Consider the following 27,487-nt stretch of genomic DNA (forward strand, 5'->3'; position numbering starts at 1 on the left):
ACAAAATATACCTTCAGATTATTGAGGTAAGTCCATTCAATATTAATTTTAAATTCCTATGTCCATTATATTATGGCGGGTAAAAAATAGATTTTGAGCAACATTTTTTTGTCTACTTGAGTTTAAAATATAGTTCCATTGTCTAGTATAATGGCAATGCATTTAAAACATAAATATTATAAGTTAGAGGACAGGTTGAATTGAACAATAGTTTATTTCAAAAGGTTTAAACAAATATTACTTAGTAATTTAACTGGGGGTTTATTACATCAAAAACAGCTGCAAAACATAAGTATTTTATTTCACCGCACGTATTGAAATTTTAACATAAGTAAATGATAAAATTAATATCTCGGATAATACTTGCAAATACCATTACAATATTTATTGAGATAAAAGTTAACACAAATACCTAAAAGTTTGATGGTGTTTGTAAAAAACCTTTGCGAGCTAGTGTGCGTAGAATTTGACTTTTAAGAAAAATTAAATGAAAATCAAATATCTGTCATTACTATTGTCAAAATAAAAACACAAAAATTAAAAATGGATATTTTTAAATAAAAATGCTCGTGATTCTTAAAACTTCAATAAAGATGAAACAATAACAATAGGAACAGGTATAGTGAATTATTTTATATAATTAATATTAAACTTAATTGCATTTTAACGGGTACCTTAAGATAACTAACTTGCCTGCTGGGTAGTGACGAAGGGTCCCTATAACTCAAATATTACCGGCTTCCCTTATCATTATCATTACAACGATTTGTAGACCGTATTTATGTATATTATTAGTATTATATGTACTGTCGGGTTCCTTTTCGGTAAATTTTATCCTTCGTCACTGGTGTTGAGAATGGTTAAACTTAATTTTACTAGCATAGACTATACAGCCGACGAATGGGTCACCTGATGAATATTATGATCTACGTATAACTAAAACATCCACATAACCAGAAGGTTATGGTGTCGTTGTTGACTTTAATAGAAGGTGCAGACAGAAAGATGGCAGTTTGAGCTTTCAGATATCTAAAATTTCACTCACGACAGAAAATCCCACAGCAAGCTGCCGTTCCTTATTTATATGTAATCGGCGCGGCGGTGTATTTTCATATTAAAACTTTACTATAAAGCGGTATCATTCATTCATAAAAGTACAAACTTCAACCGTAACAGCGTTATTTAAAGATCTAAATATTTTTGCAAAATAAAGTAGTTTTACAACTTTGCTATTCATTATCGTAAGGAGTTATATTTGTTCTAGATCAATTACAAAATGGCCGAAACTAAGGGGATCATACTGTTCATACTCTGGTATATTGGCATCGCCTACAACTACATTCGGTGAGTTCCAAATTTTTTTTTAAAGACACGAAACGTAATTTGTCTTTATTGCACCTAATGGTATCTAAATGAAATGCTGTCCTGATAAAATATCGACGTCGATGGATGATTATCTAGTCATCTATACAAGCGTGTTGACCTGTTTAAAATTAGACATACGAATTAATAAACAGGAGCAACACTATATTATTATATAGTGGCGAGCATCTCGCCTCACATTTGAGCAGGCGCGACGCCTGTACATAAATAATAGCAACGTTTTAAAGAACTATATTTTCTGAATGATTTGCCGTAGCTTATATGAAGGCATTTCAAATTAATAATTCTCAATAAACTAACCAAGAACTCGTATGTACCGAATACTATTTATTTTTATTACATTTCTTTCTCTCCATTCGTCATTGCTATAGAGAAAAGGTCAGGAGCCTTAGCCAAATCGTCTTTTGTAAATCATTTACACAAACAAAAATCAAAATTTTATGTGAGTATGAAATATGCTCAGTCGCTTGGATATGTCATTCCAATATATTGTTTTGTTTGCTATTCACATTAATGATTGTAGAAAATTGTCTTGGGCTACGCCCCCCAGTATAGAATTCCTTCGGAACTCAAATTTAAAACTTCTATTACTATCAGTTGATCGCGCAGTCGCAAGTAGCTCGTAGCGTAAATGTATAAACATATAATGTACCTATCTACTTAAATCCTGTTTCACAATATTTAAACAAATATTATTCGTCAGTTAACCGTTTTAACTAAAGTAAATACTATACCTATACCCAATATACGTGTGATTATTGACATCGTGGTATTTGAATTTGCTATTCAAATATTATAAGTGCTTATATTTGACGAGTAGGTCCCATGTGCTGAATCTAACGTTGAATACCTAGGGGCATAAGCGTAACTAAGTAGGACGAGGGTGGTAGGTTGGTGGCAGTCCCCCTTTGAAAAAGTCCGCTTTCGGGTGCCTGGTGCATGTCTTTCGTTGATTTGAGTAACCTTTTTAGCTTTATGTGTTGCTCTTCTCGCCAGCTGTCCTCCCTCCCCCTCCTAGAAAAAACCCTGCATACGTCAATACTAGGCATTTAGACGGAAAATTCTAAAATTTTATTCATGGATGTTACAATACTAATAATTTTCTACAACTGAACCGCAAAAGTAATTTAAACTATTTTAAATCACATAAAAATCTTCCATCCTCTAATACCGACTACACTAATATTATCGACAGTCTCAAAGCAACGTATTTTCAAGAAATATACTCACTTATTAGATGAAGCCCCAATCTGTCAAGCGGGCACGTTCGGTAGCGTGCAATTTTCCGAACGAATTCCCAGCAGCGCCGTAAGCCTCTAGTGGCCTCGAGAACTTGTCGGGTGAACGAGGGATAATAGTGGGAGGCACCCCCACGCCTCAGTTCAGACTATGACGCACAGAAAAGCTGATATAGGATAGTTTATCGTGTGTTATTAATGTATGGAAAAAGGCATTGGCGAAGCTAGCTTTCGATTCGAAATTTTGTTCGATGCAAATGCAAAAGTGTGTACTTCTGTTGAATCTGAGAGGAAGAGGCCAGCATCCTCCCCTGCCCCTCCCTGCTTACGTCCATGAAAAGGGCGAAAGGTTTTGGAGTGGGTTTCTCGAGTCTTTATTGGTACTGCAGCGTGCTAGAATGATTGGCTAAAATTTACAAATTTAAAGTGCCTTGCAACACCGTTGGAAAAACAAATTCACTCAATTCGTTGTTTCATACTTAACAAATATCGATGTATCTAGCGAACAATACTAATGCATACGTACTTAGTTGTGAATGTACGTAGTTTTGAATGTTTACCTTTCGCATACTAGACATACTGAAACAATACGTTCTTTTAGCGCCAGCCATCATAAAGTCTCGTTTGATATACGGTAACACTAACAAGCCCCTTTCGAACGGTTATTATTAGATCCCTCTCCTTGCGCACCCGCTCTTCATTTACCTATAAATTATCTGTTTGGCATAGCTATCTGGCATTGATATGTTGAGGTAGGTTTGTTTATATTAGCATATTTATATCGGCTTAAATATCGATGCGAGTCCACAAAATTAACGTCTCATTGGTCTCGATCGTTCTCAAACTTTTTTATACGAGCCACAAAGACGTCTTAGTCATGAAGCCTCGGGCTACAACATCGTTTCGTAATTGATTTACTTGCGTGTTTAAAAACTTAATTAAATTGAAGTTAAATATTTTTATTTTTATTAGGTTAAGATCTTGGGAAAAGTTACTTTGGTTTTAGTGAGAGTTTTAAGTCTGCTAGGCCATTTCCATGACAGTGGGCCACAGACTGAGTATAGTTGGTGTACATACATATATGACGCGACTTAGGCTTAGGCTACTCTGGAGACTAGAATATTGGTTGAGTAGCTTATGGATTTTTGATTTTGAGATGTTGGTCCCCGATATTACAGTAGAGTCCGCCACGTCATGAATCGGTAGTCTTATTGATAATGCGTGAGCAAATACATTATCTCTGCCTTTACCTTCAAAAAGATAGGCGTGAAGTTTTCTCTTTCTAACATATAGATCCGGCCATGCTAATGTCACGGACTATTGTGTAATGTACTAACATATTTACCTCGTTTAGCTTAAAATTTTCTAATGAGTTCTGGAACACTTCTCGCGTAGGCGTATTAAAGAAGTACCTATCTGTTCACGAAGTTACCAGCCCACTCTATGCCACTTAGGGATAATGCAGCCTCATATCAACAGAAGACCTCTGAGTCGGATCAATAATCCCAGATATAAAGCGTTCCAACAAACAAACACTTCGGCTTTATAAGTAACTGTAGATAACAGGATTAGTGTCATATACTATATTTTCATACAACAATAATATCAAAAGGCCGGGCTATTAATTTCCGTCCAAACCACGTTGCATAACGTGGAACGATGGACTCCCCGCAGCATTTCCTCTCTATGTAGGTCGCACTGGTTACGTAACTAGGAGGCGGAACACCCCCCACCCTGGAGTGGGTTGACCTTTAAAACAGTGTTTACGGAAACATGCCTAACTGGGAGCGAAATAACTCCCAGTTGGGCGTGAAATTAAAAAGCCGGCCTGGGCTTTTTAATTTCACGCTATGAAAATGATATGAATTTTTGTGCTGATCTTTTATTTGCTTTTTGTGTTTACGCTCTTTGTGTTGAAATCTATATTCAGTCGAATACTTTTATGAAAGTAGAAGGGTTTTTCATAAAACCCACATCTAGCTTCACCGCCTAAACGCAAATCTAAATGTAAGTTACGTTTGGTATTGAAAACAGTAATAACAAAGAAGGTCATGCGGGCAGCGGGCTAAATCAATAAATACGCCGGATTCCATTCACCAACCCATGAAGAATAAAGATGATTACATGATAACCAATCGACTATGTCATCATATAATGTCATTTAAGATGACAACACCTGCCATTCGTCATCAACATCATCAGCCTCAGAATGTCAATTGTAGACATAGGCTTCCCTCAAAGATCGCCAGATCGATCTGATGAAAGCGGTTTTCAGCGTCTTCCTGCTAGCCTTGTCAGATAGATCATCCTGCAGTTCGACGTCTAACCGTATCACCTCGTAATAAGGTTTACAGTCGTACTGCCGGTTACCATTTTAGAATCTGATCGTTAAATGCTAATTATGAAGAAGAGATGAAGATTACATAAGCGCGGCGTAAGAGATCGATGCACAATAAGCATTGTGATGTTATACTAGTATTTGAGAAAGAAATCTTTTAACTCTTGGTCTCTCGTGAATCGCCGGCGAGCCAAGACAGCTACATGACATTTGCGTGTGTCACGGGATTATAACCTTATATACTACATATATACTACATAATAAGGTTATTTTTCCGTCACACGCGTAGCTGTCAATGTTTGCCGGCAAACATTCAGCTACCTCACGGGTTAAGGAGTAGTTTAGTCCCTAAAAAAAAAACTCCTTTAAGGAGTAGTTTAGTCCCTAATAAGGAAGACATTCGTTTTATTACCTAACGCGAATGTAAACGTTAACTAATGATAGAGCAGCTTGTAAAAAATTCACGAGAAACTCCGGTCGATTCGCATGTTTTCTGAGGTCAAGGTTAATCGATTAAGATCAGAACTAGTGTTTTCACAAGCTATGCTGTAGTGGATGTAGAACTAACTCCAGCTTAGCTCTATTATATAATAATGGATGTAGTTATTATAAAGCAAAGTCCTCAAGCCACATATTTCTAAAATCTGAACAAGATAAACTCAACTACCGAAGGATTTCATGCGATTTTCATCAATGGACGAAGGGATGCAAGAGGAAGGTTTGTATATAATTCATTAATATTTTGTTCTACAGATAAAAATGACATATTTGCTCTGGTACTCGTGCGAAATCTGGGCCCGTCACTAGTAAAATATATGGATATTGTTAAAGATGTAATATAATGTGTATTTAGTTCTGATGAAGATATCATGGTACACGATGGTTCGGAAGTAGGAAGTATTTTAACAGTACCAGTCGGTACTGTTTATTTGCACGCATTGTTCAATGCCAGCATGGTATGAAAAGGGGGTTTGCGAATTTATTGTGGTAACTGTAGCGATGACGGTCTTGGAAGTCAATACAGTGGCGTGAATGAAAGCTTTATACTCTACAGTCAATTTTACTGTTAATTTTTCGTTTGATTATTCCTAAATTTTTTTATGATTATAATTAGCTTAGTTTCATCTATTAGGTAGGTATTTTGAATATAGGCTTTTGTTCAGATTTCGAACTCAATATTTGCTGCGTAGGAAATTACAGTCAACATGCGCAAGACGGTGGGGAATTTATCTTTAGTAGTTCCTTACTAGTTTGATGTTCTCTAACGTCATATGAAAATCATATAAAAAATGTAATTAAAATACCCATTTTTACCTAACTACGACGCAACAAGAAAGGTAATGATTTCGATTAACTCAAAGCAAATTGATATCGCAGTGGCTGCAAATTTTTACGTGACCAGAGCGCCGATAGCTGTAATCTGCGGCTGGCATCGCTCCAGCGGTATCGCCGGCCCCCGCCCGTGTTCGCGATAACGTAACTGTTCGCTGAACAATGGGTGCGAGATCGCGTTATTGTGATTGGGTTTTGCCGCAATTTCGAAGGCTGTAGCGGCTGTATCCCATGATGCGTCTTGGCTACATCTTGGAGGAACTTGATGTCTTGCTTTTTCGCGGATAGGTAAGCGGAAGGTATGTTGCTGGGCGATGAGAAAATAGCGGCTGCGAATTAGGAGTAAAGTATTGGAGCTACACTTACTAGATACTATCAATTGTCCATAGCATCTCTAATCGGTCCGTAGTAATAATAAAGCGGAGAACAGTGGTGTTTTCAGAAATAGGCAAAAACGTAACCTATAGTTAACCCCAATATTGCCATAAACTTAGTCACATCACTCTAATTTTAGCTCTTACTCTCGCCAAGCTCTCATCACTTGCCCAACTGTATAATTTAATGGCATCAGGAACAAATGATCTCGGTAATTGGGTGGCGATAAATCGGCTCAAATACTCATTTGGACCAACGGGGAACACGCTCGTTCCTTGTACTCCTGCGTCTGATCGGGAATCGGGATTATCGGATCACGTATTTCCACCGGCAATCTATTAGGCTTGTTCTTCTCAATGTGCTATATAAATTCTGCGTCCATGCCAATGCGACGCTGAAACTTACAATGATCAATTAGTTTTCAATTTATATTTTTATTGAAAGAAACATTCCCGTTTTAATGCCAATAATAAGTAATTCATGTACACATTTTTTTTTCTAGTTTGCATGCCATAGGTATGAACTTACCCCAGCTAAATAGTGTAAGACAACTTACATTACCTGAACATTTTGAAATATTTGTTTCACTAGCCTATAATTACCCTCGTATACTACGATTGGAATCAACAAATTAGCCATACTATTTTCGCTTTAAATGACTATTTAGAATAATTCACGTTGCTTAATTTGCATGACAACAACGCCAAGACCTTGGCCAGTTTAGCTATGGTTGTTGGGTGACAATTATGCTTGTTTTTGCTGCCCGTCTGCACTGAGCAGATTGCAGGAAATTCCGGATTCCACTTTATGAAAAGGTTCCTCGTTTTGGTTTCTTTCCGTAGTTTCCAGATGTTTGTTCCTTCCCATAAGGTACATCACCAAGCAAAGGAAGAAATAGAAATGGAATTGATAATTTAGTTTTATTAGTGGATCTAGAAACAAAAAGTAACAAGAAAAGCAGTAATAGATATGACGGTTTTAAAGCTACTGAATATAAACTGCCTGAATCCGTTACAAGTTCTTGTGGTATTTCGCAGCGTTTGCCGAGTTTATACAGAAAACACAAGCGACAGACCACACCGCAATATTATGCTAGCTCTTTAATTGAGTTGTAAATACTAAAAGGTAGAACAATATACTGGTCAAGAAGGGGTTAGCGCTCACTTGTATGACAACGTTCAGCAGTAGAAGGTGTTGAAATGCTAATTGATATTGACTTATAGATCCCATAGATCTATTAGACTATTAGCCTGGATTAAATAAATAAAAAAACCTTTTATTTATTGCTAAATTTAGTTACAATTGAAAACATTAGTTACAATTACAAATTTATCAGAATATAAACATCACAGGAATTCATTATTTATTGTATTATATAATCATTTTATGTGTATACTAGCTTCCGCTCGCAGCTTCGCCCGCGTGGATTTCGGACTTCAAAAATGGAGCCGGTCGCGAACGTTCGAGAATGTTCGTTTTACGAAGCTACTCGCTAGGTGATTCGCTAGCCTCTAGGTGCCAAGCAAGCCGCCTGCCTGTGCGTTCGCGACCTTATATATATACAAAAATAATCCTTATAGCATGATTCAGTATTCACGCATGATGGCTTATTATTAGCGTATTTCATGTATAACTTTGGTGTTTCTGTACCGATTTCTATGATTCTTTTTTATGGAATATTTAATAATGTTAACTTTTTAATTAGGGATGACTGAGAGTGTTATAAACGTAAGAGTAGACAAATATAATGAGAAAGCTTCGAACTGCTAAGCTATCGGGAGTTACACGTGTTATTGTGAGTCAACCATAAAAGATAGACATATGCTGTCGTGGGATATTTTTACATAATTTTAAGGAGAACATTTCCGTCATACATGATTTCTGTGTAGCTTTAACCATTAAGGTTGCACACGCGACGGAAGCTTAAAAATGGAGTAACTTCTCCCGTTTTCCCAACATTTCCCTTCACTACTCTGCTCCTATTAATTGTAGCGTGATGAAAAGTATACTATAACCAGCACAGGAGTATGACAAATAATTGTACCAAGTTTCGTTAAAATCCGTCGAGTAGTTTTTGTTTCTATAACGGTTATACAGACAGACAGACAGACAGACAGACAAAAATTTTACTAATTGCATTTTTGGCATCAGTATCGATCCCTAATCACCCCCTGATAGTTATTATTTTTATTTTGGAAATATATTTCATGTACAGAATTGACCTCTCTACAGATTTATTATAAGTAATAGATAATAGATAATAGATAATTATTATTATATTATTATTATATTTTTGTTGAACTGCAATTTATTGTATTTAAATTTGTGTAAATAATATTGCAAAAACCCCTCTCAGTCGAAGGTAGAGGCGTCCTCCAGAGACAGCCAACGTCCTCTATCGTTTGCTATTTGCATCCAAAAATCTCCAGCTATTCTTACTATATCGTCTATCCAGCGTGCTAAGGTCTTCCTCTATTTCTTTTTCCTAATGGGCCTGGCCACGACGTCGTTTTCGTAGTTCAACGTTTGTCGTTTAATCTAGCTATGTGTCCAGCCAATCGCCATTTTAGTTTTTGTGAATGGTTGAGTGCATCGATGACTTTAGTTTTGTGCCTAATATGTGTATGACGTATTTTATGAACTTTCCGTATTTTTTTGTGGGTGCGGATGGAGCCTGGATTAGGTTGTGAAAATATTTGTCCTCTAAAGTGGCATTAACTGCCTCAGTGGGGTACTTATTATTTAATTAATATCTGGCTATTATCTTGATCTATCGGTTTCCTATCACTGTTCTCCCTGCTGCCTTCGCATTGATGGACATCGGCAGTAAATGTTATGTTTAGAATTTCAGCACGCATCAGCCTAATGGTAACTTTCTCAAAACTAAAAATAACAGTACATTTCACGAGTTTGTTGAAATCCTATTTTAAAGAAATTCCCCGAAAATTTATATGTAATAGTATTGTGGCCGCCGGGCAGTTAGAAAACAACGCAATCAAACAAACCGCTCTAATATCGTACACGGCGAGACGATAACAACCAACGTTGCCAAACGCTTTGGATATTCGTTTTATTACTTTACGCGTTTCTATAGTGTCACGAGATTCAAAAAAATATATTGTATGTTTTATTTATTAAATCTATAAATATAATATTTCCCTACTCTGACGAAAAATTACTTCGGTTTGCCATTGAAGGCTGCAAATCCTTCGAATCGTCGATAATAAAAATTAAACAAATGCAAAAAAAATCGTCTAATTGTATTTTAAAAAATTACTTCTTCTGTTGAACTAGGCTCAAGTTATAACGTCTACTTATGTTTATTTTACTATCAATGAATCTTCTTCGAATATCCAGTTCTTACCGTAGTGGTTAGTACAATTTTAGCACCTACGATTAGAATATGGTACTTTGTGCTGATTACTTTTACTAATATGTCCATTTCGCATTCTGCTCAAAACATTAAAAGAACAGCCAGAACAGACATCTTTTGTTGTACTCCAAGGTCCTCGTTCCTATCCACAGCGCTCACAGCATACCATTATTAAATTCAATAGCCAAGCATTAAGCAGTTGCGTCAATAGCTATACAATACCGCTTGCCGTCTATTCCTAGCTTAATAACAGTATTGAACTGCGCATGGCCATTAGTAGAGGGGCAAAAACAATGCGGGCCAGATGAGCATACAGCGTTCCTCATTCCGTGAATACCGCTGTGTGCGGCGTTCAATGGTCGTCAGCGGATATTAGAGAGATTAATGCAGATGGTTGGCTTGTGGTAGCGTATTTAGGTCGTCATCTGAGTGATTTGAGCCATATTTCCTCATCGGGTGATTTAAATTTGTGTAACTCCCGAGTCGATAAAATATATTATACTCTTTATTTTTCTGGCACTGGAATGAGCTCTCGATGTGGAGATACGGTCGCCCTCTAACTTTTAACATTATAATATATGGGTCAGATACAAGTTCAGCAATGCTTGAGTGCTCTGATTGCGCCTTTTTCTGATACCCTAAAAAGTCTAATTATCGATAACTTACACTGTTCGATTTGTTTTTAACAGACCCTTAAAACTACTTAACTTAATGCTAATAAATAATTGTAATTAATTTAATTGTCGTATCTAATAAAACAAGGAGCACACGCATCATCTGTTCTGCCGATGAAAATTTGGACGGCGTCGCATTCGCAGCCATTAGATTTATTCCTGACCTCGCACAGTTCACGACACCGACGCCCATGTATTAGCATGTTGTATCATTACATTATGTCATTACCAACGAGATCATTACACGTTGCTTCTGATTAACATAACGATAGTTTTGGCACGCTGACTAATGTGTATTAAATGGTTTGCAAGTGGATGTAGTGCAAGTATTTCAATTGCTATAGGGCTACCGTGTCTGGATTTTTATAGCCTCTTTGATAGGTATACCTTCATTGATGGACAAATCAGTCTTAATCCTTGGTGGTTTATGTGAAATAGACTGGTTTTCGTATTTTTTGGACTCTCCCGACGCCTTGATTGGGGACATAATATATATCTTGGAATGGTGAGTCGGGTGATGACACTCTACTAGGAGGAGGTAGAATATTTGGAATGTGAACTATGTAGTTTGTAATAAATATCACAGCGTATTGTGCAATTTTTTCAAGTTCTAAGACGTTGTTGTACTACTAAAGAAATTTCATAGAGATTTTAGGTCATTTTAGCCAAGCGTAGTCTTCAACTTCAAATTTACCAAGCCTTCTGCGTTTTCAGACGCATAATTTACGTTTTTTAACAAAATCATTTCGATTATTGACATTAGAATTTTGAAGCCACATGCTAATGTAACACGTAGGATCTACATCAAAGAGAGCTTTGTTGTCCTATATACCTTGCTAGATATCATTATAACAGCGGTAACATTCCAAAAGTCAAATTCGCCTACACACTGCATCCTGGTGAAATATTGATGGCGCTGGAAACGTAAAGATTTACATCGCTAATAAATAACTTTAGTGTTGTGTTTGTTTGCGGACAGCGGAGTGTCTGGCGCAGGCTAATGTCTTCATATAGTTCGCCTCATTCGTGCAAATTATTGCATTTCGTCTGGTTAACATTCGTATTACATAATATTATTGGGAGTATTTGTCATCCAGTGCTGTGGGAAAGGTTTCTTTATGACTCGTGTATCATAGTCAAATTTTGTATTTACCACTTAAGTTACTTTTGGATCTAGTTTTGGACATATAATTCCCTCGTACAGCTGCTCCCAATCAACAATCTGAAATGCTTTTTTGGAAAGCGGTCCAATCAGTTCAAAGCATTTTTTGACATGCTTATAAATGTTTTATTTAGATTGGTTTATTCTGGAGATCGGATTGAAGATTAAGATTGAAATCGTTTAATGAAAACGTTCATAAGATTATAATATAGATAAGTATGATAGATTTTTTGCATTCTATGTTCTCATGTGCGGTGGTAATCGCCGTCAGCTAACTCGCATGCTTTCACGACGTTCTGTTACAATAACAACCTTAAAAACCAGCTTGCCTCTTCGTTCTAATGTTTGTTTTTCCACTTCAAAGAAGACAAAGAGGGATATATTTTTTTTTAAATAGAGAATTCTAAAACCATTTCATAATAATAACATTAAACAGCAAAATGATCAGATCGTAAATATCACGTAAAATCGATCCTATGGGTGTAAAGCCGAGTAAATCCTTATAAAAGACATTTACGCATCCGATAATCATCCAGGCCGAATGAATGTTGTAAACAAAACAGAACGAGCGTTGCCATCATTTAAAATGTAATAGGAATGTTTATTGAAACCTGTTACGTTGGTAAAATGTAAATAGGATGTTGATGTATTTAATGTTAGAAGCCAAGGGGGTTTATCACGTGCTTTTTCTGTTATTTCATGAAACATATACCCGTTATTTAGTTGAATGCGTAACATGTTTACCATTAGCGAAATGTAGGATTTCTGGAGACGGAATAATCATGTTACCTATCTACTACACTCTAGTCAGTTTATCAATTAATTTCAATATTATACTGTTTATCACTTTCTTTCCATGATTCATATAATTTAGAAAGCTAAAGAATAATACTAAATATATTGATTAACATCACAAATTAATAATTGTATTTGATAATGCTCTTAAATTTGGTGAGACCATTGGGATATCCCAATGGTCTCACCAAATTTTCCAATTAGATAAAATAGAACACACCACATATGGATCAGTCTCAATACTGTTCATTGTAAGTTGGTCAATCACCCGATCATCAAAACCAAACAAACAGACGTAGGCGCGCTTGAGTCAGCTTCAAAATATGTCCCTCGTACCAACGGATGCGTTTATAATGTGGGCTGCCCTCGCAGTGCATTATTATCGCATCCTGGGCTTAAAACTGGGGCGTAATTGATGCGACGTCTTTAGCCGAGGGTTCTTACGATGTCTTACAATCGTGATTCATAAATTGAATCGTGGTATGTTGGAAATAAAACTGAATTTCGAATGTAGATACATAAGAAAATGTAAGTTTTCTTTTAAATATTACGGTATCGGCGGCATAAATTGTAATTTGAAATAATCAATCTTAGAAGAATTTTGCATGTGTTTTTAAAAATAAATGAATCGACCAAGACGGTGCCTTTGCCAGTCCTACAGAAATATGAAAAGCAACTTTGCTGTTTAGTTGCAGATGGCCAGTAAATGAGGGATTCTTCGAATTACTAATTCTGTTCCTAAAAGATCATTAACATATCCAACAAATCCCTTTAGCTTTAGCTCAATCACAGTGGAAATTTCAATCGCCGGAATTCCTTTACAAAGTTTATCTCTTCATCAGAAACATATACAATTTCTTTTTCATTTTCTCTGTGACCAACACAACTGTTTCCAAACAAATCACAGTCAACTTTATGACTAACAGCAACCTGCTGTTAGCCTTAACCCGCGATAAAACACGCAGGTGCAAATGATTAGCCCGTTTCACGAGTACTTTCGACACGTTAGCTGACTCAACGGTGAGCCAACCTTGTACTGAAAACATGAACGTTCTTTCTTATTCCAACTCGATCAAGAGATTATCCTTAAAATTTCAAGACTCAGAAATGGAAGAACGCATTGCGTAAATTTATCACATAATTTATGGAGCGCTGTTACAGACCGACTATCGTTCATTTCAGTCTTCTTTTTTTATTGGTTCTCAAAATTTTGAGCAATTAGTTAGATAAAATAAACTTTCAACACTAGATAAATGACTACTGTATGCAATTTGAAAACACAAATATTCACCGTTTTCAGGTTTACGTGTCATTTATTTCCTGGGTAATTGTTGGATTAGGCCTCTGTATTTTGGAAATTCTTTAGGAAATAAGCCATAAGCTATGAAGAAGGTTGACGAGTTACCTTGGTATTCTGGATTATTATTCAATATACTAATGTATAAAGCTGAAAAGTTTGTTTGTTTGAACGCGCTAATCTCAGCAACTACTGCACCGATTTTAAACATTTTTCACCAATAATAATAATAATAATATCAGCCCTGTATTAAATATTTACCCACTGCTGAGCATGGGCCTCCTCTACTACTGAGAGGGATTAGGCCTTAGTCCACCACGCTGGCCTAGTGCGGATTGGTAGACTTCACACACCTTCGAAATTCCTATAGAGAACTTCTCAGATGTGCAGGTTTCCTCACGATGTTTTCCTTCACCGTTGATTATTTCACTAATAGGACACAACAATACTCCTGTATGCTATAGGCTACTTTTTATCTCCGGGGAAATATTTATCTGTTTCTGCATTTACTTCCCACAAATATCCAAATTTACAAACATTTTCACAAACTTTCCCATTCATAATATTAGTAATATAAAATAAGATCTTCATTCCATACGTAACACTCATATTCCCCTATAATAAAATTGTTACCTAATACCCATGTTTCCAAATACTGATTTCATAACTAAATCTCTGGCATTTACGACTGGTAAAACATTGGCTGGAATCGCCTACGTCATTTCATTTCATAATTTACCGTCCCTCGTCTGCAATGCGATTAACGTCTTGGGCCGCCTCAGAGGAACTTTTGACTCATTCTGACAATTTCCGGATTCTGCGGTCTAAGTGCAAGTTTTACTGGATGAATTTAACGTTATAGTATGTTTACAAGTCTTTATTGAAACTTAAAATGTAGCATGATGTTCAGAATCAAAGAATGAGAAGGAATACGACTTAAGATAGACAAGATGTAAATTTGACAACAGTTATCTACATCATTTTTTTTCTCACAAAAGGAAAAAATAGTTTGATATAAATGGTTGGCAGATTTTTCTAGACACGTACACAAAGTTATGACTCATTGTTAAACACATAATGGTGTATTACAATCTACACAATGGCCGGGCATTCGTCATAGCGGAGCAAATTGTCTGTATCCGATAAATAATGTAACCTGATGCAGGTAGAACATACATTAATTAGTTTAAATTTGTGTCTCAATAAGCCGGTAGGGGTTCATAAAAAAAATTACGAAACGAGTCGAAGACTTATATTGCATTTTAAATAGAGATTAAAACGGATAATGTCATACTTTTACTCTAGGAAGGAAGCACAGAAATGTTTTTGTGTTTTCCTTCTTCTTCTTTTTGGGCACAGAACATGATAATCGGATGGTTTACGACCACTCATGTAGTTTAAAACGACTGTCCATTTCCACGAAGGTCATGTAAACAGATCTGTAAAAAATAGAATTCTGTCTTTGGATCAACAACGCTATTTCGTCGACATTATCAAAAATATCGCCCGACTCGTTCGCATACTTTATGCTATAAAACAATTTGGCATTTTCCGTCCCTTCCGAAGGTCCCCTGTCATTCGGCAAGGTTGTCGGTGGTAATTAAATGTCGTCTGAGGTTGTGATAAAAACGCTATCGTTTGTGGTCGAATAGAAATAAACTTCACGGCTGGTGTCACGTGGTTGTTTTTGTCGTCTTGTGGAGAGGTTAAAACTTTTTGCATGGTTTTGAAAGGGTTAACAATTCAGTTGGTAATAAAAAATATGGTCTAGACGTTGCTGGAATTTTAGACTTTAATCCTTTTTGAAAACGTTTAGTAGATAAATATTTAAAGCTGTTATATGAGAGAAGACTAAAAAGAAGTTCAAGCCAATGCTTGAATCTTACAATTAAGATACAAGTAATTTTGTGCTATGTGACTAAGGTGAGACCTTGACTCCTATAAGAAGCCTGCATATGATTCATAAACGTAGCAAATCGCAAACTAGAGAGTATAGAAATTCAAACTGCGCTCTTCGCTAAACATACAATATACCCAAGTAGGAAGACGAATAACACATTAATTGAGTTACTTTATTGAAAGGTCTGAGTGACATCAGATCAATGGTCCGGTCAATAATTCTATTGACGCGGGTGATTTGTCACGAATCAAACGTTCCGCTCGTCGTGATGAGCATAAATTAACAGCTCCAGTTGCACGGGAGAACGCTGTTTTGGAATCAAAGGAATTAATGTGGGTGGAGTGTAAAACAAAGATGCCATAAATCAGTCTCCTGTCAATTGTAATCGCTACGCTTGGCTACTATATGTAGCTGATAAGCTAAGAACGGGTAAAATTGGAATTTCGTCTCTATGATAATAATTATTATATCTCATTTACAACATGGGTATAGGAGTGACTTACTACTAGGGTCAAATCATGAAGTTAGGTTATTGGTTAATTGCTTTTAGGCAAAGGCGCAATCTTATTAATCCATCGATGCTTAAAGTGTCCAGCTCCTGTTCCTGCGTGATGACTACTACTTATCTCCGACACACAGGCCAAATAAAAATAACATGAAGCTATATCAAAATCAGCGGGGTAGCATAAAAATCGAATCATAATGTAATAAAAAGTAACGATTGTAAAAGTAATTCGCGGGTACTTAGATATTGATCGTGACGAAAATAGCACGACATGTGTGGTTATTCCCTTACACACGGCAACATCTGGCAATATACGATCTAACTATAAAAATAACTGCGCCGTTTGACGCGCGAGAAAAATGGATCGTGCCCGCCAAGGCCGCACAACATTGTTACTAAACTGATGGGTTTGATGGTGTTTTTTCCTGCATAGCTTTTAGGTCAAGAGTTTGTCAAAAGTAAGAAGTTTTACGTGGTTGGTGAAAGGAGTGCGGTTATCGTCAATCTTGATAGCTGGTTTGAAGTTAACCGAGGACGGCATCGTATATATTGTATTGAATTTCCTTTACAAGAATATTTTTTTTTTGCTTCTTTAATTCAAGTGCATGACAACATTAGCAATGATAGTACGCTTATTACGCAACTGCCTAATACCAGTAGCAACACAAGCCGAAATTAAATAACAAACCACTGCACGGCATCGCTCTATGCTTGTCACCCTGAGGCATCAAGTTTTAAATCCCAGAATCACTGTTAATTACACTCGCTACAATGTCCTTCAAACGGGAACTCAAAATTGCTTGTATACCTGTGCTTGTTGGTGGAAATAATTAATAAACATGGCTTCACCTTAACTTTGCATCTGCACAATTCTTTCTATCTCAAATGACCTTAAATGCCTCTTCACAGCTAATCAATCAGCACAAAGCAAATAACATACGTGGTTGGACATTTCAATAGCTCGATTGGCGGAATGATTCGATGTCCACAACAGAGAATCGTCATGCTCAGTGCGTGTTCCCACGGCAGTGAACCATGATGTTTTGTTTGGTAAACATCAGAATAAAACTGGCAATAGGGTTCAATTGGCTAGTCAATCAAGGATGGTAATCTTTATTGTGAACCGAAGGTTGAAGTATACTTTCATTATAGCGGGGAATTAATACATTATAGGAACAAGAAAGAGTTAAATTGATAAAATAATAATTTCATATTTGAGCATGGCATTGTCGTGGTAAGTTAGACTTCGCCTACCCACTTTTTATGGTCTTGAGTATTATGTATCAAAGCTATTGATTCTTAAGTCTCCCTCCATTTTACCAAGCTGGAAATTATTTTTTGATCACATTACATAAATATTTGCGGCTTAAGGATTTCTGTTAGGCTGACTTTGACTTTGACTTCTTTTTTGACTTAAGAACACCAAAAATTCTAGAAGTAGGTGAAGTGTTTGTAGGCCTTAAATATTTATTGAATTTAATATTATTGGACATCGGCATTCGCATTGATAACCAAAATGTAAAGCTATTTCTTCGTGACAACTTTCTGAGAGATTTCAGTTTACAAAAAAAAATGGAATAAATCACCTAAAAGCAGAGACTTTTTTAAAGTGTTTTTAAACAGACCTTTAAATTACCCTATTAAGTTCATGATATTGGGACATAATATGGTGAATTGGATGTGAGCGTTGACATGTGCAAGGCAACAGTTGATGCTGCAGTGAAAGTTAAATTTACTCCACGTTTTTGGTCTAAATGCGTGCGACGGTGCAGCGCTGCGGTGGGCTCGACACGCATGTTTCCATTTTATTTGCATTAGACACGTTCTAGGGCTAGCGATGTCTAGAATTTGTCTACCTAGTACTTATTCTTATAATGTCTGACGTATTTCTTAATAAAAACTGCTTTGACTTTTAGTTCTGGGAGCCAAGATAGCCCTTGATTAAGTTTTAACTGCTGATTACGGTCTTTCTCTACTTTTGAGAGAGATTAGCCGTTCCGTCTTAGGTTAATTTAATTTCAGTTAGCAATCACATTTCTTATCTCTTATTTAGCATGCAAATCTTGGACTACACTAGCGACCAGGGCCCTTATTCTGTATGATAGTGTCGGTAACGTAGCCGTGTCATGTTATCTTCGAGAAAGAACAAAGAATGGTATTCTGTTCTTTTATAGAAACATGATGCGTTGTGTCAACATAAAGTTATTAAAATAATGTTTTAATTTAGCTAAGGCCCTGTGTTGACTCTTGTGTGTAAAAGTCATGGAATTAATTTAGTTATTGTGCCATGTCGATGTAAAGTCGTCAATGGATCCTACAGGTAATCCAAGATAGTTACAGGTTATTAAAATACTACTAAAACTACACTGAACAGGTTCGTATAAAATTTATCACAAAGATAGACCAAGTCCTGAATTATAGGCGAATTTCTGTCCCGGGAAAGTGCACACTGGGAATTATATTTTAGGGAACTTTCACCCGGAAGCTGGAAGACCTAGAAGGCAATAAGTATATATACCAGTGTAATGGGTCTAACAGCTCATGTGATAGGACCCTTTCTTTTAATTTTATCCGTGGTGCTTTATATAGTTGTAAACGTCCCTATCCTTAAGGTTAAAACGCTTCCTTAAAACATGATTTTGTCACCCGCATTGCTATGGAGGGAAGTGGACAATTAATATTTCCAACTCCTCCCTATCTTTCTATTTGATTAATTTCGTTGCGGGATAATGACATATTAGTTTTCTCTGATACTCGCCGAGCTTCATAGCTCGGTGTCATAAAATGCGTGCCACTGCTGATCCTGGCTTACAAGAGTTGTAGTGGTAAGTGTGAGGGCTGGAAAATCTCGTGTAATGTGTCAGCCCTGGTGAGATGCATCCGTCTATTCCGAGCCTCGTCGCTCCCGGAGCGCTCCTTAAATGGCAACAACATATGCAGCCGCGTCTCTTTGTGCCGCTCCCTGGGTTTCGGGATAATTTTATACGTGGCTTGGTAACACTACACTCTAGATCTACCGGGATCTAAAATTATAGACATTTCATAGGTAATTAGTTGGACCCAAATGCAAGCTATACACAATGCTCAATAAACTTTTTAGGAAATTCTGTTCACGTACGATGCATTTAAAATCTTTTATGTGTTTTTTTTTATAAATAATCTGACGAATGATCTTACTTTCAATACCGCGGTAGGAATAGGAAATCCAAATAATTTAAAAAAAGGAATAATTAATATTTTCGACCTGGATTATTTTTCCACAACGAGCTACTAAATAAAAGGTGTAAATAATGCGAATATCAGAGTTGATGAGAGGATGCTCATGACGTTTGACGTCACAGACTCACAAATATTCAGTCGCTTAGTGAAAGAGCCATCTAAACTCCGAATATATTAATTATGAGAATAAAGGAGTAACGATTTCTTTATAGATCTCTTTGCTGTCTAGATTCCAGTATAACTCCTGCGATCATAGATCTACTTATCATATCTTGTGGATGGGCGTCATATTTGTACTGCATTTTTAATTTCCTCAAGGGCAATGTATTTCCCTTTAATAGTATATGTACTGCCGACGTTTAGAGAGTGAATTTTAACTTTTTTTTTTAATGTAAAATATTTTTATAGCACTCTAGATCTAATTATTGCTTTGGTGCTTGGGATACAAAGTTTGAATATATGTATTATTCCATCAACTTTTTCCATATTTCTGGGTTAGACCACTCTTCCACTACGGTACTGAATCGAATGCCATGGTAAAGCCCGTCGAGCTGTCTGTCACGGATCATTGGCCGTGCCAAGATGGCTTTTTAAATTATTTTCACGAAGCGACGGTGATTTTAAAAACGCTAACGATGCTTGAGACATTGAATGGTCAATTATGTTTGTTTTTAAAAAATATTACAGAAAATACGTTAACTTTGGAAAATTGTGGTACGGAATATACCATACTATTGTTTTTGTTTCATTTACTTATGTTTTTATCAGCTTTTTGATTACCTTTACAATTAGCTAGATTTTCAGCCCACATCCTTCTCCCTTCTTTGATGTATCTATCTTCTCCTCAGTTCTCGGTACCTTAGAATACATATTCCTTTACTGACGGGATGATCATAAATTGAAAATCTACTCACAATTACTTCTGCCATAACACTAAAGACCTAAAGTCCTAACTCCTAATACAGTAGTTTTTGTACAATCGTAATGTTTGTCCATCAATGAATTCTTGTTGCAACACGTTCATCCGGTCGGATGTTACAATCTCTCCACTGCGTATATTGCAATAAACGACGACAAATTTGCGACTTCCCGACTCTTGTGCGCATTATCTGATGCGTCTGCCACGATTTACTCGCGATTCCTTAAAGAAATTGCATTTTCACCAATACCTTTAGATATTTAAGTTGAATTTAGTTTAGAATTCATTTTAAAAGTTATTAGTATTCTTGTATTGATAATATGAATATGATTTAGAACGCTAACCTTCTCAAAGTTTTTATTCAATAACATGTTTTTGATAATTATTTACATTACTAACTTTCTTTATGAAAATTAGCTGGTGTGTATTTATTTTACTAACATCTATGTGGCCTATAGAAAACAAATTTGATTCCACGTGCCTTTATAATAAATATTATGCATTGCCTTATACCTCGATAGAGTTATTTCTGCAAACTTTTTTTGTCGATAATTCTCTACAAAACAAATATAGCTCTACAGCATTTATTTACAAAGGTATAGATATAATACTTATTTTTACCTCTTAACGTTTAACTGCAGTTAATCATCTCCAAAGCTAATTTGCTAAACCAGTTTTTGGCAGTCCATTGTTGTGAATATCCCTACGCCTGGTAATCCTCTACGCCTTGTCCCACAGGCGGATGTCGTTTGCTAATAATACCCTCGTTAGTCCCACAATCTGCGTCTCGGCTCGACATCTCTGAGGATTAGTCTACACTCACTACTGACTGAGATTCTTTATTACTATTGTTGTTATGAACTGTGTGAATTCTTTAATAGCAATTTCTAAGGTGTGATATTTTATCGTTATTTTGTGGATTTCAATAGCTGTGGTAATTGTCGTTTACACTAAAATTTATGGTTTATAATCCTTCAGAAATCAGTTCGTAGCCAAATTTTTTAGATGTTCATCAAACTATTTAAATTTACAATCCATGAATTTCTAATGTTGAAATTATGAGTAAAAAAATCCAGCTAAATGCGAATAGAGCTCGCGGAGCACGAGTTCCATAGTTAGCAGTATTTCTTTTCATTATTGTTTGTTGTATGATACTTAAAAGGGTAAAGAATTTCAAACTTAATACAGAACTCTAAAATCTAGCAATCCTCGGTCACGTGTCACTTAAAAATCCATTTTGCGGTGACAGCCTAACGGGGCAATAGAATTATTCGACCAAGCATCCCGGAGACGACTCAAAGACGATAAAATAGTTGAGATTCAATCTCCAGACCCCTCGCTCGTTATGAGCAGTCAAAGTGGGCGGTATTGGTCCTTCTTTTGTACGCATTAGCCGGCTTAAGGGCGTAATGTATGGGCACATAACTACTTATCCTTAGAGGTCAATATCACGTGTTTTTTCAATTACATTTAATTTAACACATTATTACGATAAAATTCTTGTTAGGAATAAATCGGTGCGCCATAATACTGCACATAGACGAAATCGTCGATAAAAGCCAACATGAATTTAATATAGATACGTATTCTAATACTCGCTGCGCAAGCTTGAAAATAAACGAGTAGACAATAGTCTGGATCTATTACCGGCCTATGGCCACATAGTGCACTTGTAGTAAATATTTTTAGTGTCGCATATGCCCTGGGGTTGATGCACTGCGGACGCGCACGCACCGCACAATCGCAACAGTCTCGGCATTACTATGTCGATGGTCGACATTGTATCGTTCAGTATTTGGCGGTGCTTCAAAGTAAATAAACTACACAGTAGTTGGTAATAGCCGATTTATATGCTGTTGAGTTTATGAGAATGAGAATAGCGTTAACATATATATGAATTACGAAATCGCTTCGATATAATCCGTGGCGGTTCAGATATTTTGCACGTCGGAGCGATGGTAAAATTTTTAAATCCTTAACTGAAGGGCATAAATGATCTAACTAGTATAGGTACCCGGATTTCGTCATCATTGTTTTAGGAGTGAGCGGTGAGCCTATTTGTCGTATTACAAACAAATTACACGCAGTAACTCACACATCTTTCATGTCCGAGCGGAAACGGCACCTAGAAACTCACCGTCCACAGCTCAATTAGTCCTAAACCAATAAGGTGACCAAAACATCTGTCCTAATTTCTATAATCGTCGTTACCTATAATTTATCTATAAGAATATCGATGGCTATCGTAATAGAGCGTATGATACACGTAAATAAACGAAGGCTAGGCAAGAGACGGGCCTCGGTGTAGCAGCTATGGGCGAAAGCGGACGCACTCAAGTTTACTTTGGACGCTATCCATCAGATATTATTACGGATGTCGTTTGAGTTTCCAATAACTGTCAAATATAACGTACAGTATAATAATGAAGGTTTCATAATAAGTTTTTTTGTTAATTTAATTACGAGCTGTGGTACTCGTTTGAGTAAGCAGCGGTATACATAACAAAATTAAAATTTTGATTTGTAAATTCCATGGTAGGTTTTACTGGTGGTAGGTCTCTTATATGTGAGAGACCGCCTGGGTAGGTACCACCGCAAAGTCTATTTCTGCCGCTAAGCTGCAGAGTGTAGTCACTGTTGTGTTCCGGTTTGAAGAACATTGTAGCCCGTGTACCTACTGGACATAATAAGACTTAACATCTAATGTGTCAGGATGGCAGTCGCATTAGAATACCAAACAATACGTAATTCATGGTTTTGGAAGGTTTTTCTACTGTTTATGGGCGGTCGTATCGCTTACTATCAGGCGAACGGCAAACTTATCTCGTCATTCAAATCAATAAAAAAAAGGATTGCATTACGCTCGTCATCCTTACATGTAATGATAAGGGTTGACTTATTCATCGTCAGATAACTTCTATCGGGTGAATAAATTTTTGGAAGAATGGTTAAAAAAATCATAATGACAAAGTAAAACCGACACAAAGAGGCCCTTAGTTTCTAATAGTAACAATAGCGAATATATCCCCAGACCAGAACATAATAGTGCTTGGAGAGGGTTCATGAGAATAGACGAAGAAATACCCTTAGTTCATCTAGCGATGGTTGAATTTTTCCAAAAGGAAATCCCACGCAATATAAAATAGGTACTAATATGCATAAATGCTTTCATTAAAACGTTCTAATGATAATAAGTTTTTACATAAATTACGAAAGGGAAGCCAACGGGAATCGAGTTATATGGACCCTTCGTCACTAGTAGCTAACCAGATACATCGACAGCCGTCGCTTGAATCTTTTACATAACAATGACGATCACACATAAGCTTCACCTTGCAATGACTTTGCAACCAGTTGCTAATTTACCTTTTTCATACTAATATTTATCTCACGTCTGAGTGATGTTTGACTACTATCTGCAATGTTCATTTTCTTGAAATAAAGAAGTGCTATTGGATTGACTTCGCAAACTTGATTTTTTTTGTATCCGCAGATTAAACAGTTTTTATTATCAACTGAATTCTCAATTCAAGCTTTAATATTTTCATTCCGCCGATTACATTTGATACTACTTCTTAATGCCACATCTTTTGATATTATTTGCGTTTTTGTGGCAGAGGGTAAGGAAACAAAATATTAAGATATGATACGTCATTACCATTGCGCATGAACATCTCTACATTTGCAATTTGTATCTAATTCAAAGTTCTGGAAAGTGCGATAGGTGTGACAATAAGTAACGCTTGCTACCAGACGAACAGTTTATCGGCCTCATATTCTATAGTTTAAAATTAAAAATATCTTATTCAAATATTCAAAACTGATCTATAAAATTTTTATATTTCAAATTTTCTAATATTCAAAAGTAATTCCACACAAATGCTTACGTATCATCGAATGTAGAGAAACAGAATAGCGCTCATCAACAGTTTCCGTAAATTGCAGCAACATTTAGATTTTGACATCAATAGACGCTGTAACTACGCTGGACCGAAGCCAACATTCTACTGGGACTGCTAGACCAACATTGTTTTCGCGTTTCTAGATTAGACCTACCCATTGTAAGTAAAAATATAATAATACCAGCCCTGTATTATATACTATCTCACTAGTCGGAATGAGCCCCATTTACTCATAGGGTTTTACGCCTTAGTCCATCACGCTGATCCACATCGGCAGACTTCACATATCTTCGAAATTCTTATAAAGATTTTTTTCAAGTATGTAGGTGTTCACGATGTTTTAACTAAAGATATCCTAGATCTGAATCTGCTTTCAGATGTAATCGGATGTAATAAATTATCAGGAGCTGTGAAGAACGATGCTCCATTAAGTAATTATCTGATAAAGATCGGATTGTTGCACCATGCTTAAGAAATATCGTAGGCTGGAGGCAGTTAAAATTCTGTAAGAGTAGCAAAGTGTTTTGCACTAAAAATTAATAGAAACCAAATCGGTCCTTAAAATATATCTATTGTTAGCAATTTTATATTGCTATATTTTATTTTATTTCCCTCTGCATTGAAGATGTCCGGCAAATTCACCAGATATATATTTCCAATTATAAAAAATAGCCTGTCGCCTCGCAAGGAGAGAGTTGAGAACAAAACGAATCACGTAAGAATCTGTTGCCGTGTTACAAACCCTGGCATTGACGCAGCGGCTGATCTTGAGAAATGTTCACAATCCATTAGCTTCGAGCTACATAATGGAAATTAAATTAATTACAGAGCGTATCAAAGTCGTTTGTCGGCCAGCTTATTATTCTCTCGTTGCAATTATTTATCTGCATGTGAAATCGATCAAGAAATTTCGCTCCTAGCAAACTTATTACAACCGCGAATTAGCATTTCCAGGCGCAGCTTTCGACTCGAGGCGTTTTGTAGGCTTAAATCGAGATAGGACAGGCAGACGAACTGTGTTAGCCAAACGTTGTGAATTATATGAGTATTGTAATATTATTTAATAAACTAAAATCACCATAGACATGAGTAATTGGTTTTGTATTAAAAAGTAGTGACGTGAAAGATTGTAATGCAATTTTTTATCAGATTGATTTGTAAATCATAAAATTAATCAATGGCTAAATTATACAATCAAAAGATTTCACTGTCCTATTGATGTTTGAAGATCACCTTAATCAAAGAATGATAGAATATCAAATAAAACACAGAATGGTTGAAAACCTTTGGTCCGAGCGACTCAGCACAGTCGCTGGATGCCGAGCCCACGCCGACGCGGGCGCAGGCAGGATATACGCAGATTACCGATCTCAATTCATGACTCTGTATTTACCAAATGAAACCCTATCTACATGCATACAGTTTCTTCGAGACGGTTACATAATGTGGATGTAGATGTTATTTATTTTGTTTGTGTAACATCCTGGATTATGGATCGCATTAATCATTCAAGTTATTTTAACCTATATGATATTCACGAACACTGCCTTTTTTAAGGGAAGGGACTAAATATCCGGCATTAATAATAACCAATGTATGATACATTAATTATTTTTATATTTTTTTCTGTAACACAATCGTCTTGTTTGTTGGCACGTCGATTATCAAGGAATCGAACAACACCGAAAATAAAAGGGACATGCAAATATACACTTCCCGAATATTAAACTCTTATGTAAATAATTTCCAAGGAATCTGGACCCATTCCAATATTATTATAGTAGACGGTATCAGCTGATTGTTGCCGAGCCGAACTCTTTGCTTCCACTAAATTGTTAACGCCAATGCCAATAGCGAAGTCATTTGGCATCACGCACATTACGTCTTTTCACGGTGTAAACAAGATATTTTTGTACGTTCGTTTCCATCCAGTTGGAAATAACGCAAGAGATTTTTTTAAGGTATGTTTTTTCTTATTTTTTTTTTTTCATTTACAGGGGTGGACTTTTTCCAATTCCTGGTCGAAGTCCAAGCCATTTTTATTCTCTTGCATAGTATACAGAAATAATCATTGAAGGAAATCTAAATGCGTTTGACTATCGTTTAGTTCCCACTCATTAAGATCTCGCTAACAGAAAAACATTGAAGATACAATGACCGATTATGATCAGGTAGACTGACTTTTGCTCTCTTATGAGAGAAAGAAAACCTATATCAAAATGAATAATGTTAGATCTCATAAAGAAAATGAAAATAACGGAGGCCTCAAATTTTACTTTTCTAAACAATAGAATAAACAAAGTTATAACTAAAATGGCATTCTGTTTAGGTATAAAAATTAAAAAGACTGAAATATTTTAACTATTACTAATGCTGTACGAAATATATTTTCAGAGATAACCGCAAGAGGGGCAGTCATCATTCTTACAGCGCAAGTTCATCAGAGATTTCTCTCCTCGCCAAAGGTAACAAAGATTCCAGCAGTTGCATCTGCCCATAGATTATTTTTTAATCAAACATTTTCACGAAAAACGAAAAAGAGAATAATATTAATAACACATCAAACCTAAACTACAAGGACGTAGTTAGGGATATAGCTAAATATGTTTCAGAAATAATTAAAAAGTGAACCTAAACACTGACTATTAAAACAATAAAAGCAAACTAATAAGATCTATCATTCTCCTATACTGTTTATTAAATAACAACAAATGTTTTAGTTGGCGGAAATCAAAAAACGAATAATGGAAACCTCAGCCATAAAGCACTTGTTCTTGACGAGATCCCAGTTATAAACACATCAGCAATTGTAGAAGCGCTAGAGACTGCAGTAGACCACGGAGAATCGACAATAGGAGACGCAGTGGAAGTCGTGCATGCTGTCAAAGAAACCGTTGAGGAGTTTGATGTAGAAGAAGTAAATCCCGATGAAGTCTATGATGATGAATAATATTTAAATATAAAAACTATTTTCGCAAACTCTTTAGATAAATTTGCAATGAAATATTATATTAACATCAAAGAATTACGAATCATACAAATTATGGTTGTTATGTGTTTTTATATTGAACGATT

At 36.1% G+C, this 27,487-nt stretch overlaps 1 protein-coding gene across 1 annotated transcript; it reads left to right on the forward strand.

Annotated features, from left to right (window-relative positions):
• On the forward strand, positions 1–27,454 carry LOC115448669. Its single transcript, XM_030176173.2, has 4 exons — positions 1–26; positions 1,265–1,344; positions 26,807–26,877; positions 27,133–27,454. The coding sequence occupies exons 2-4, from the start codon at positions 1,277–1,279 to the stop codon at positions 27,360–27,362; spliced, it is 369 nt and encodes a 122-aa protein (XP_030032033.2). The 5' UTR covers positions 1–26; positions 1,265–1,276; the 3' UTR covers positions 27,363–27,454.
• Positions 27,455–27,487: the final 33 nt, after the last annotated feature.

This window comes from Manduca sexta, chromosome 25, assembly GCF_014839805.1.
Source record: "Manduca sexta isolate Smith_Timp_Sample1 chromosome 25, JHU_Msex_v1.0, whole genome shotgun sequence".
Taxonomy (NCBI): domain Eukaryota; kingdom Metazoa; phylum Arthropoda; class Insecta; order Lepidoptera; family Sphingidae; genus Manduca; species Manduca sexta.